The sequence below is a fragment of the Salvelinus alpinus genome, chromosome 34, assembly GCF_045679555.1.
Source record: "Salvelinus alpinus chromosome 34, SLU_Salpinus.1, whole genome shotgun sequence".
NCBI lineage: Eukaryota > Metazoa > Chordata > Actinopteri > Salmoniformes > Salmonidae > Salvelinus > Salvelinus alpinus.
This window is the reverse complement of record NC_092119.1, coordinates 3,035,320-3,048,844: the sequence shown is the minus strand read 5'-3', so window position 1 is coordinate 3,048,844 and position 13,525 is coordinate 3,035,320. Positions and strand designations below refer to the sequence as shown.

Sequence of the window (13,525 nt, the reverse complement as noted above, 5' to 3'; positions counted from 1 at the left end):
ATATTTTAAAGTACCTAAGTAGTATTTTTGGGTATCTACTTTACTATTTATATTTAACTACTTTTACTTCACTTCCTAAAGAAAATAATGTACTTTTTACTCCGTACATTTTCCCCTGACACCCAAAAGTATTCGTTACATTTTGAATGCTTAGCAGGACACTACTATGGTCCAATTCACACATTTATCCCTGGTCATCCCTACTGCCTCTGATATGGTGGATTCCTTAAACACAAATGCTTCATTTGTAAATGATGTCTGAGTGTGCCCCAGTCTATCCGTAAATGGAAAAAACGTGCCGTCTGGTTCGTTTTAATTTAAGGAATTTGAAAATATTTATAGTTTTGATACTTATGTTTATTTGAGCAATTACCTGTACTTTTTCTACTTAAGTACAGAGTGTTCAGAAAGTATTCACACCCCTTGAAATGTTTCAACATTTTGTGGTGTTGCAGCCTGAATTTAAAAAAGGAATAAATTGCGATTGTGTCACTAATCTACACACACACAATAGCCCATAATGTCAAAGTGGAATTATGTTTTTAGAAATCTTTACAAATTAATAAAAAATAAAAAAGCTGAAAATGTCTTGAGTCAATAAGTATTCAACCTCTTTGTCATAGCAAGTCTAGGTACAGTGGCCTTCAGCAAGTATTCAGACCCCTTGACTTATTCCACATTATGTTGTGTTACAGCCTGAATTCAAAATGGGTGAGGAAACATTTATATTTCATCCATTTACACACAATGCCTCATAATGACGAAGTGAAAACATGTTTTAGAAATCTTTGCAAATGTATTGAAATAGAGATATCATTTACGTAAGTATTCACACCCTTGAGTCAATACATGTTAGAATCACCTTTGGCAGTGATTACAGCTGTGAATCTTTCTGGGTAAGTCTCTAAGAACTTTTCACACCTGGAATGTGCAACATTTGCCCATTTTATTATTTTCTAAATTCTTCAAGCTCTATCCAATTTGGTTGTTGATCATTGCTCGACAACCATTTTCAGGTCTTGCCATAGAGTTTCAAGTAGATTTAAGGAAAAGCTGTAACTCGGCAACTCAGGAACGTTCACTGTCGTCTTGGTAAGCAACTCCAGTGTAGATTTGGACTTGTGTTTTAGGTTATTGTCCTGCTGAAATGTGAATTTATCTCCCAGTGTCTGGTGGAAAGCAGACTGAACCAGGTTTTCCTCTAGGATTTTGCCTGTGCTTAGCTCGCCTGTAAAAAAAAAAAAATCCTGAAAAACTCACCAGTCCTTTACAATTACAAGCAAATCAAAATGTTATTGGTCACATATATATATATTTAGCAGATGTTATTGCGTGTGGAGCTAAATGCTTGTGTTCCTAGCTCCAACAGTGCAGTAGTATCTAACAATTCACAACAATACACACAAATCTCAAAGTAAAATTATGATATTAAGAAATATATAAATATTAGGACCAGCAATGTCGGAGTGGCATTGACTAGAATACAGTAGAATAGAATACAGTATATACATATGAGATGAGTAAAACAGTATGTAAACATGATTATAGTGAACAGTGTTCCATGACTATGTACATAGGGCAGCAGCCTCTAAGGTGAAGGGTTGAGAACACCATCCAAAGTATAAATAATAACTTCACCTTAATCAATGTCTGCTTTTTTTTGTTTTGTTTACCCATCTACCAGTTGGTGCCCTTCTTTACGAGGCGTTGGAAAACCTCCCTGGTCTTTGTGGTTGAATCTGTGTTTGAAATTCAATGCTGGACTGAGGGACCTTACAATTAGCTGTATGTGTGGGGTACAGAGATGCGGGGTAGTCATTCAAAAATCATGTTATTAAACACTATTTATTGCACGCAGAGTGAGTCCATGTGACTTATTATGTGACTTGTTAATAAGCACTTTTCCCCCCTCCTGAACTTATTTAGACTTGGCATAGCAAAGGGGTTGAATACTTATTGACTCAAGCCATTTAAACTTTACGTTTTTTTTGTCATTTGCAAAAATGTTGAACAATATAATTCCACTTTGACAGGATGGGGTATTGTGTGTAGATGGGTGATTTAAAATATTCTCAACACAACAAAATGTGGAAAAAGTAAATGGGTGTGAATACCTTCTTGAAGGCACTGCCCATTACGTTAAACATTTTCTTGACATATTGTTGCATGTAGGTTGGTCAGAGCGCCGCGGTGCAAGGACATTGTATACATCCAACTGAGCCAGCTTGTGCCCAAGCTGAACGAGAATGTGTTCATGGCATTGCCAGCAGTGACGTTATTTCCTGGGGGTGGCAGTGTGGGCATGGTACTGCACGTCTAGCGAACAGTGCACACGAGTCCTCCATGGAAACAAGCGAGGAGACAGGAGGAGCAGTTAGTCTGGAACAAACCTCTGCGCTGACTCCCCATTGTACCAACTTAACCGCATGAATAATTCATTAAACTTGCTAACGTACATTAAGACAAATACATATTTTATTCAGATAGCTATCATTTTTACCGCCTCGGCTCGTGTGGACGTTTAGCCAGCCTCGTAACGAACCATGGCGGAGCGAAGTGGCCGGCTGAGCCTTGGTGGAGGGGGACTCAACAGACCCGTGCCTATGAACCTGTTCGCCACATGGGAAATAGATGGATCTTCCCCGAGTTGCATCCCGAGGTAAGCCCCTCTTCTTTGTCCCCACTGCATCAATACTTTGTCAGACTTGTTCTAGTGACAAGGCAAGCAGACAGTTTGCGCTGATGATAGCTACGTTGCAATAATACAGCTGCTGAGCTGCAGTGGCGTCAGTATTATCGCCTGAGAACAACCAACCCATTGCAATGACTGTCATGTAGCTACTATGGGAATGGAGACAATGTGTGACTATTATCGACAATGACTATCCCAAAACGTTTCTTACAAAGATGGATAGCTAGCTAACCACTGCAGTACTCTCTCTGCCAAAGTTTAGGCAGTGCTAGTTCGCTATATCGAGACAACCTGGACTCACGGGGTAGACGTAACATAGTAAACAAAATCGGTTGTGTCCAATTTAGTATGATATATTACGTTTGGTATGATATTAACTTCTCTAGGGTAGGGGGCAGCATTCAGAGTTTTGGATGAAAAGCATGCCCAAATTAAACTGCCTGCCTCTCGGGCCCAGAAGATATGATATGCATATAACTGGTAGATTTGGATAGAAAACACTCTAAAGTTTCAAAAACTGTTGAAATAGTGTCTGTGAGTATAACAGAACTGATTTGGCAGGTGAAAACCTGATAAAAAATCCATTCAGGAAGTAGTTTTTTTGGGGGTTTTGTAGTTTTCTATTCAATGCCATTACAGTATCCATTGACTTAGGACTCAAATTGCAGTTCCTATGCCTTCCACTAGATGTCAACAGTCTTTAGAATTGTTTCAGGCTTGTATTCTGAAAAATGAGGGAGTAAGAGCAGTCTGAATGAGTGGACCCTGCCGTGTCACAGAGCTTTTTCATGCGCGTGACCGAGAGAGTGCCTTTCATGTTTACCTTTTATATTGACGACGTTATTGTCCGGTTGAAATATTATCGATTATTTAGGCTAAAAACAACCTGAGGATTGAAAATAAACATCGTTTGACATGTTTCTATGAACTTTACGGATACAATTAGGATTTTTTTGTCTGCCTGTTGTGACTGCGTTTGAGTCTGTGGATTACTGAAGAAAACGCGCGAACAAAAAAAAATAAAATATTTTGGATATAAAGAGAGACTTTATCAAACAAAAGGAACATTTATTGAGTAAATGAATGTCTTCTGATTGCAACCATATGAAGATCATCAAAGGTAAAGGATTAATTTTATCTCTATTTCTGACTTGTGTAACTCTTCTACTTGGCTGGTTACTGTTTGTAATGATTTGTCTGCTGGGCTATGCTTTCGCCGTAAAGCATTTTAAAAATCTGACACCGTGGTTGGATTCACAAGAAGTTAATCTTTAAACCTTAGTAAAATGTGTTTTGTTTTCTGAATTTTTATAATGAGTATTTCTCTATTTGAATTTGGCGCCCTGCAGTTTCACTGGCTGTTGAAGAGGTGGGACGCTACCGTCTCACGTACCCTAGAGAGGTTAATTTGTGGATGTCCTTCATCCATTTCGTATGATAAGTTACAAATTGTAAATCGTATGATGTGACATTACAATTGTTAGGATATGTTACGAATTGCAATTCATACATTCTACGAATTTACAATAAGTATGCTGTGTTAAGTATGCCAATGTGTTGTGGCTATACGTTAGGTAGGTAGCTAACGTTAGGTAGGTGGGTAGGGGTTACGGTTAAGAGTTAGGTTAAATGGTTAAGGTTAGGGGAAGGTTTAGCTAACATGCTAAGTAGTTGCAAAGTTGTAAATGAGTTAAAATGCTAAAGTGATCCGTGATGAGATTCGAACATGCGTCCGAGATGTAAGCGTGTTACGGCCACCCCTTACACCCGACCAACCACCCTCCTTTTGTTTTCGCCTTATTAAATAACCTTCTGTACTATGTAACCATACCAGCGTTCGTTCCCGGATTTTCGTTTACCATGTTACGTCTAGTGTATGAGACCAGGCTGAGTGAGACACTAACCTTGGACAAGGACCGATGAGTTCCCCCCCCCAATGCCAACAGCAGTGATGGATGGACTGACATCCATAGCATAGCAATGAAACTATATTGGCGGTGCTTATAAATCTGACTTATATTAAAAATCAGTCGGCTTCGTAAGTACCACCCAATGGATTTCTTTCAAGTTTTGGATGCCCTCATCTCCTTTTCTGACCTGTCATAAAGTGCCAAGGGTGATGTACACATCTGGTGATGAACAGCTGTGGCGAGCAAGTAATAAGATGTTTTCATGTTTGGCATGACAACGACCGTGTGGCTGGCATGACAACGACCGTGTGGCTGGCATGACAACGACCGTGTGGCTGGCATGACAACGACCGTGTGAGTTGGATATTCTTTACCTCTTGTGGTTGTTGTCATGCCAAACATGAAAACATCTTCTGAAGAGGAAATCAGATGTTATTTAGGGTAGCCTAGCCTAGGGGGTGAAAGTGATGTCTGCCTAGTTCCACCAGGTTCGTGCTGGTAGCCCACTGGAGGTACAAGACAGACCTACGGAGATGGCCAGTGTTGCACAAAGCAATCTGGACGTAATTTATGGCGCTTGCATCAAGGGAGAACATAGAAAATATATTTTCTGATTTCTTTCTTGAGGCACCTTACTGTATCATAGACCTAGCCCAATGGCTGAACAGTAATATAGACCTAGCCCAATGGCAGAACAGTAATATAGACCTAGCCCAATGGCTGAACAGGAATATAGACCTAGCCCAATGGCTGAACAGTAATATAGACCTAGCCCAATGGCTGAACAGTAATATAGACCTAGCCCAATGGCAGAACAGTAATATAGACCTAGCCCAATGGCAGAACAGTAATATAGACCTAGCCCAATGGCTGAACAGGAATATAGACCTAGCCCAATGGCTGAACAGTAATATAGACCTAGCCCAATGGCAGAACAGTAATATAGACCTAGCCCAATGGCTGAACAGGAATATAGACCTAGCCCAATGGCTGAACAGGAATATAGACCTAGCCCAATGGCTGAACAGGAATATAGACCTAGCCCAATGGCTGAACAGGAATATAGACCTAGCCCAATGGCAGAACAGTAATATAGACCTAGCCCAATGGCTGAACAGGAATATAGACCTAGCCCAATGGCTGAACAGGAATATAGACCTAGCCCAATGGCTGAACAGGAATATAGACCTAGCCCAATGGCTGAACAGGAATATAGACCTAGCCCAATGGCTGAACAGGAATATAGACCTAGCCCAATGGCTGAACAGGAATATAGACCTAGCCCAATGGCTGAACAGGAATATAGACCTAGCCCAATGGCAGAACAGTAATATAGACCTAGCCCAATGGCAGAACAGTAATATAGACCTAGCCCAATGGCTGAACAGTAATATAGACCTAGCCCAATGGCTGAACAGTAATATAGACCTAGCCCAATGGCAGAACAGTAATATAGACCTAGCCCAATGGCTGAACAGTAATATAGACCTAGCCCAATGGCAGAACAGTAATATAGACCTAGCCCAATGGCAGAACAGTAATATAGACCTAGCCCAATGACTGAACTGAATCTAAACATTGAAACAAACAGAATGATGTAGCAGAAATCCCTTGAACACTGTCTGCGTCCCAGATGCCACCCTAACTATTCCCTACATAGTGCGCTACTTTTGACCTGAGCTTGACCAGAGCCATGTAGGCTTTGGTGAAAAGTACTACACTATAAGGAATAGGGTGCACTAGATAGGGAATAGGGTGCACTAGATAGGGAATAGGGTGCACTAGATAGAAAATAGGGATGCACTAGATAGGGGAATAGGGTGCACTAGATAGGGAACAGGGTGCACTAGATAGGGAATAGGGTGCACTAGATAGGGAATAGGGTGCACTAGATAGAAAATAGGGTGCACTAGATAGGGAATAGGGTGCACTAGATAGAAAATAGGGATGCACTAGATAGGGAATAGGGTGCACTAGATAGGGAATAGGGTGCACTAGATAGGGAATAGGGTGCACTAGATAGGGAATAGGGTGCACTAGATAGGGAATAGGGTGCACTAGATAGGGAATAGGGTGCACTAGATAGAAAATAGGGTGCACTAGATAGGGAATAGGGTGCACTAGATAGGGAATAGGGTGCACTATATAGGGGATAGCGTGCACTAGATAGGGAATAGGGTGCACTAGATAGGGAATAGGCTGCACTAGATAGGGAATAGGGTGCACTAGATAGGGAATAGGGTGCACTAGATAGGGAATAGGCTGCACTAGATAGGGAATAGGATGCACTAGTGCACTAGATAGAAAATAGGGATGCACTAGATAGGGAATAGGGTGCACTAGATAGGGAATAGGGTGCACTAGATAGGGAATAGGGTGCACTAGATAGGGAATAGGGTGCACTAGATAGAAAATAGGGTGCACTAGATAGGGAATAGGGTGCACTAGATAGGGAATAGGGTGCACTATATAGGGGATAGCGTGCACTAGATAGGGAATAGGGTGCACTAGATAGGGAATAGGGTGCACTAGATAGGGAATAGGGTGCACTAGATAGGGAATAGGGTGCACTAGATAGGGAATAGGGTGCACTAGATAGGGAATAGGGTGCACTAGATAGGGAATAGGGTGCACTAGATAGGAAATAGGGTGCACTAGATAGGGAATAGGGTGCACTAGATAGGGAATAGGGTGCACTAGATAGAAAATAGGGTGCACTAGATAGGGAATAGGGTGCACTAGATAGGGAATAGGGTGCACTAGATAGAAAATAGGGATGCACTAGATAGGGAATAGGGTGCACTAGATAGGGAATAGGGTGCACTAGATAGAAAATAGGGTACACTAGATAGGGAATAGGGTGCACTAGATAGGGAATAGGGTGCCATTTGGGACGCGTCCTCTCTCGACAGCTTGTTTCTCTGAGGAAGCTGGAAGACTTTCAGCTACACTTGGCCCAAGAAGCTATTTGGTCATGTCATGGCTTGGCTTGATACAGGCAGGCCTGCTACACACTAAAGTAGGTCAGCGTTTAGATCGGTCTCAGAGTAGCAGCTGATCTAAGATCATAGAGAATAAGGACACAGGGGATCTGATCCAAGATGCTTTCTGAATCCGGGACCCTGTTCTGTATTCTATTTACTTACAGTACATCAACCCCCGTCTGGGTTGAGGATATACTAGTAAATATACTAGTAAATATACTAGTAAAGCCTTGGCATCATTTTCAGAGATCGTTCTTGAGAATCTGGGGCGGCAGGAAGCCTAGTGGGTAGAGCGTTGGGCCAGTAACTGAAAAGTTGAGAGATCGAATCCCCGAGCTGACAAGGTAAAAATCTGTTATTTTGCCCCTGAACAAGGCAGTTAACCCACTGTTCCCCCGGTAGGCCGTCATTGTAAAGAAGAATTTGTTCTTAACTGACTTGCCTAGTTAAATAAAGGTAAAATAATAATAAGTTCTGTGGGCAGGGCGTCTGTTTTTACAGCCTTTGTAAAGGGCGTTTCCATGGAAACGGAGGCTTTAACTCAGATATTTCACTTTAAAATGTACGCCCGAATAAAAACTGTAACAAACCAATCCATACAACTCTATGCATAAGGACTACTTTGAACAATGTACGACCCGGAAAATGTCACAAAAACACATTTACTGGAAGAACAAAGTTTGGTAAACAAGAATTACAGTTAAAATCTCCCTCTGTGGTTTTATGCGGCCACATTTAAAAATCTAGAATGTTGGCAGAAAGAATGGGGTGTCAGCTATGACATCACACCTGGAGTATGAAAACTTCTCTTTTGGTTATTGAACTACAGTAAGGGAAGTGGATTTATACACACTAAGGGAATTACGGAATGTGTATTTGTATTTATTATGGATCCCCATTAGTTCCTGCCAAGGCAGCAGCTACTCTTCCTGGGGTTTATTATGGATCCCCATTAGTTCCTACCAAGGCAGCAGCTACTCTTCCTGGGGTTTATTATGGATCCCCATTAGTTCCTGCCAAGGCAGCAGCTACTCTTCCTGGGGTTTATTAAGGATCCCCATTAGTTACTACCAAGGCAGCAGCTACTCTTCCTGGGGTTTGTTATGGATCCCCATTAGTTCCTGTCAAGGCAGCAGCTACTCTTCCTGGGGTTTATTATGGATCCCCATTAGTTCCTGCCAAGGCAGCAGCTACTCTTCCTGGGGTTTATTATGGATCCCCATTAGTTCCTGCCAAGGCAGTAGCTACTCGTCCTGGGGTTTATTATGGATCCCCATTAGTTCCTGCCAAGGCAGCAGCTACTCTTCCTGGGGTTTATTATGGATCCCCATTAGTTCCTGTCAAGGCAGCAGCTACTCTTCCTGGGGTTTATTATGGATCCCCATTAGTTCCTGCCAAGGCAGCAGCTACTCTTCCTGGGGTTTATTATGGATCCCCATTAGTTCCTGCCAAGGCAGCAGCTACTCTTCCTGGGGTTTATTAAGGATCCCCATTAGTTCCTGCCAAGGCAGCAGCTACTCTTCCTGGGGTTTATTAAGGATCCCCATTAGTTCCTGCCAAGGCAGCAGCTACTCTTCCTGGGGTTTATTATGGATCCCCATTAGTTCCTGTCAAGGCAGCAGCTACTCTTCCTGGGGTTTATTATGGATCCCCATTAGTTCCTGCCAAGGCAGCAGCTACTCTTCCTGGGGTTTATTAAGGATCCCCATTAGTTCCTGCCAAGGCAGCAGCTACTCTTCCTGGGGTTTATTAAGGATCCCCATTAGTTCCTGCCAAGGCAGCAGCTACTCTCCCTGGGGTCCAGCAACATGATTTCACAACAGATTTCACAACACATTAAGTGTTACTCTACCACTACTCTACTACCACATATCTATAACACAAAATGCATGTAGAGCACAGTACATTAGAGTACAGTAGAGTACAGTACTACATAGAGCCATGGCTACATGGAACTCTATTCCACATCAGGTAACTGATGCAGCAGTAGAATCAGATTTAAAAAACAGATACAAATACGCCTTATGGAACAGCGGGGACTGTGAACAGACACACACACACACACTAGCACATGCACTCCACACACACGTACACACGCACTCCACACACTCCACGTGTGTGTGTGTGTGTGTGTGTGTGTCTCTCTTCACAGTCCCCGCTGTTCTATAAGGCGTATTTGTATCTGTTTTTTAAATCTGATTCTACTGCTGCATCAGTTACCTGATGTGGAATAGAGTTCCATGTAGCCATGGCTCTATGTAGTACTGTACTCTGCTGTGCTCTAATGTACTGTGTTCTACTGTACTGTACTGTACTGTGCTCTAATGCACTGTACTGTTCTCTAATGTACTGTAATGTGCTCTAATGTACTGTACTGTACTCTAATGTACTGTACTGTGCTCTAATGTACTGTGCTCTAATGTACTGTGCTCTAATGTACTGTACTGTGCTCTAATGTACTGTGCTCTAATGTACTGTACTGTGCTCTAATGTACTGTACTGGTCTCTAATGTACTGTACTGTGCTCTAATGTACTGTACTGTTCTCTAACGTACTGTAATGTGCTCTAATGTACTGTACTGTGCTCTAATGTACTGTACTGTGCTCTAATGTACTGTACTGTGCTCTAATGTACTGTACTGTTCTCTAATGTACTGTACTGTGCTCTAATGTACTGTATTGTGCTCTAATGTACTGTACTGGTCTCTAACGTACTGTACTGTGCTCTAATGTACTGTACTGTGCTCTAATGTACTGTACTGTGCTCTAACGTACTGTACTGTGTTCTAATGTACTGTACTGTTCTCTAATGTACTGTACTGTTCTCTAACGTACTGTACTGTGCTCTAACGTACTGTACTGTGCTCTAATGTACTGTACTGTGCTGTTACGTTCCCCAGTTTCTGTGTTGTAGCTTTTGTATTTGAGTGTGTGTTTCAGGACATTGCTTCCTGAGTTCTCCCCAACCAGCTGATTGGTCGACCCCAGGCTAATTGATGATTGGAGTTGACCCCGCCCCCTCGTCAAGAAGCAGCTGACTCTAATCACCATTGCCACCTGAAGATATAAAAGCCAGTGTTCTGTTAAGAAGAGGGAGATCAGGAGAGAGATTAGAGGGAGATTGATTATTTAGGAGAGAAATTGGAGAGAAATTAGAGATTAGAGGGAGATTGAATGTTTTGGAGAGATCAGAGATAGAATTGAATATTTTGTATAGTGTTGGTTGTGTATCAGAAAGTGTTGGTATGTACTATATTAGTTGTTGTTGGTAGCAGCTTTGCTATGTCCTGTGTTTGTGAGTGTTTGTGAATTTGTTAATAATGATTCTGTTTCATTTGTTCCCAGGCTGAAGGGGAAGGCACTTTGGGAGTGCTTAGGCAAGAGGCCCGCGGGCATACATATACCCGTAGTATATTCATTGTCTAGGCACACTAGGTAAGACCTGGGCGGACCACCCCCTGTATTTTGGTTAGGGCACCAGGTGGTGTTAAGATAGGTAAGTAGTGGGTAGGCAGGTTAGATAGGAGAGGGGGAACTTTGATATTTACTTTCTTTGCTTTGGTTCCGTCCAGGCCCTTTTCCCCATATTACCGTGGAGGAAATAAATCCCAGTAACGGTAAATTCTGCCTTTGTCATCCTTTCTCCCACCTGCAGTTCATACCTCTTGCACTTCACAGAGAGTTGAGTTGTAGCAGGGAGTTGCGTTCCCTCTTCTCAGAGGCGTGCGTAACATGTGCTCTAATGTACTGTACTGTGCTCTAATGTACTGTACTGTGCTCTAATGTACTGTACTGTGCTCTAATGTACTGTACTGTGCTCTAACGTACTGTACTGTGCTCTAATGTACTGTACTGTGCTCTAATGTACTGTGCTCTAACGTACTGTACTGTTCTCTAATGTACTGTACTGTGCTCTAATGTACTGTACTGTGCTCTAATGTACTGTAATGTGCTCTAATGTACTGTACTGTACTCTAATGTACTGTACTGTGCTCTAACGTACTGTACTGTGCTCTAATGTACTGTACTGTGCTCTAATGTACTGTGCTCTAACGTACTGTACTGTTCTCTAATGTACTGTACTGTGCTCTAATGTACTGTAATGTGCTCTAATGTACTGTAATGTGCTCTAATGTACTGTACTGTTCTCTAATGTACTGTACTGTGCTCTAATGTACTGTAATGTGCTCTAATGTACTGTAATGTGCTCTAATGTACTGTAATGTGCTCTAATGTACTGTACTGTGCTCTAATGTACTGTGCTCTAATGTACTGTACTGTTCTCTAATGTACTGTAATGTGCTCTAATGTACTGTACTGTGCTCTAATGTACTGTAATGTGCTCTAATGTACTGTACTGTGCTCTAATGTACTGTGCTCTAACGTACTGTACTGTTCTCTAATGTACTGTACTGTGCTCTAATGTACTGTACTGTTCTCTAATGTACTGTACTGTTCTCTAATGTACTGTAATGTGCTCTAATGTACTGTACTGTGCTCTAATGTACTGTAATGTGCTCTAATGTACTGTACTGTGCTCTAATGTACTGTGCTCTAACGTACTGTACTGTTCTCTAATGTACTGTACTGTGCTCTAATGTACTGTACTGTTCTCTAATGTACTGTACTGTTCTCTAATGTACTGTAATGTGCTCTAATGTACTGTACTGTGCTCTAATGTACTGTAATGTGCTCTAATGTACTGTACTGTGCTCTAATGTACTGTGCTCTAACGTACTGTACTGTTCTCTAATGTACTGTAATGTGCTCTAATGTACTGTACTGTGCTCTAATGTACTGTACTGTGCTCTAATGTACTGTAATGTGCTCTAATGTACTGTACTGTGCTCTAATGTACTGTACTGTTCTCTAATGTACTGTAATGTGCTCTAATGTACTGTACTGTGCTGTGCTGTCCAAACTTGTGAAACATAGACATCTATGATGGGTTCAGATTTGGTCCGGTCAGGGCGGACTGAACAAATGTCAATTACTTTTCAAAGTCCATGGACGTCCGGTGCTCAGTGGGTGAGGATGCTGGTTACAGTAAATGGAAAGAGGGTAGCTGCAAGGGGTCATGCTAGGTGTCAGTAAGGAGAGAGAAGAGGGAGGGGCTGTCCAGACTTTTTTTCTACCTTCGACCACCAGACAATATAATTTTATTTTATTTAACCTGGCAAGTCAGTTAAGAATAAATTCTTACACCGGCCAAACCTGGACTACGCTGGGCCAATTGTGCGCCGCCCTATGGGACTCCCAATCACGGCCGGATGTGATACAGCCTGGATTCGAACCAGGGACTGTAGTGACGCCTCTTGCACTGAGATGCAGTGCTAGAAAGATAAAAGGATACAGTTACAGAGCCATCAGACCCTTTGACTTATTCCACATTCTGTTACAGCTTGAATTCAAAAATAACTCTCACCCATCTACACACAATACAGCATAATGATGAAGTGAAAACATGTTTTTAGAAATGTTTGCAAATATATTGAAAATTAAAATACAGAAATATTTACAGAACAATTAACACCAGTCAAGACATGTTAGAATCACCTTTGGCAGTGATTACAGCTGTGAATCTTTCTGGATAAGTTTCTAAGAGCTTTCCACACTTGGATTGTGCAGCATTTGCCCATTTATTATTTTCGAAATTCTTCAAGTTCTGTCAAATTGGTTGTTGATCATTGCTAGACAACCATTTTCAGGTCTTGCCTTAGATTTTCAAGCAGATTTAAGTCAAAACTGTAACTTGGCTACTCAGGAACATTCACTGTCTTCTTGGTAAGCATTAAACTATGTTACTGTTTTAAAGTCACCATTGGCCTCAGGGTGAAATCCCTGAGCGGTTTCCTTCCTCTTCGTCAACTGAGTTAGGAAGGACACCTGTATATTTGTAGTGACTGGGTGTATTGATACACCATCCAAAGTGTAATTAA

General features: G+C 41.8%; 1 protein-coding gene across 2 annotated transcripts in view; it reads left to right on the top strand.

Moving 5' to 3' along the window:
- The first annotated feature begins 2,313 nt into the window (after positions 1-2,313).
- Positions 2,314-13,525, top strand: part of LOC139563403 (phosphofurin acidic cluster sorting protein 2-like) — a 170,785-nt gene continuing 159,573 nt past the window's right edge. For both annotated transcript variants that reach the window (XM_071382045.1, XM_071382044.1), the window contains exon 1: positions 2,314-2,659. In XM_071382045.1, coding sequence (XP_071238146.1) covers positions 2,544-2,659 — 116 coding nt within the window. In that variant the 5' untranslated portion in view covers positions 2,314-2,543. The remainder of the gene's footprint in view (positions 2,660-13,525) is intronic.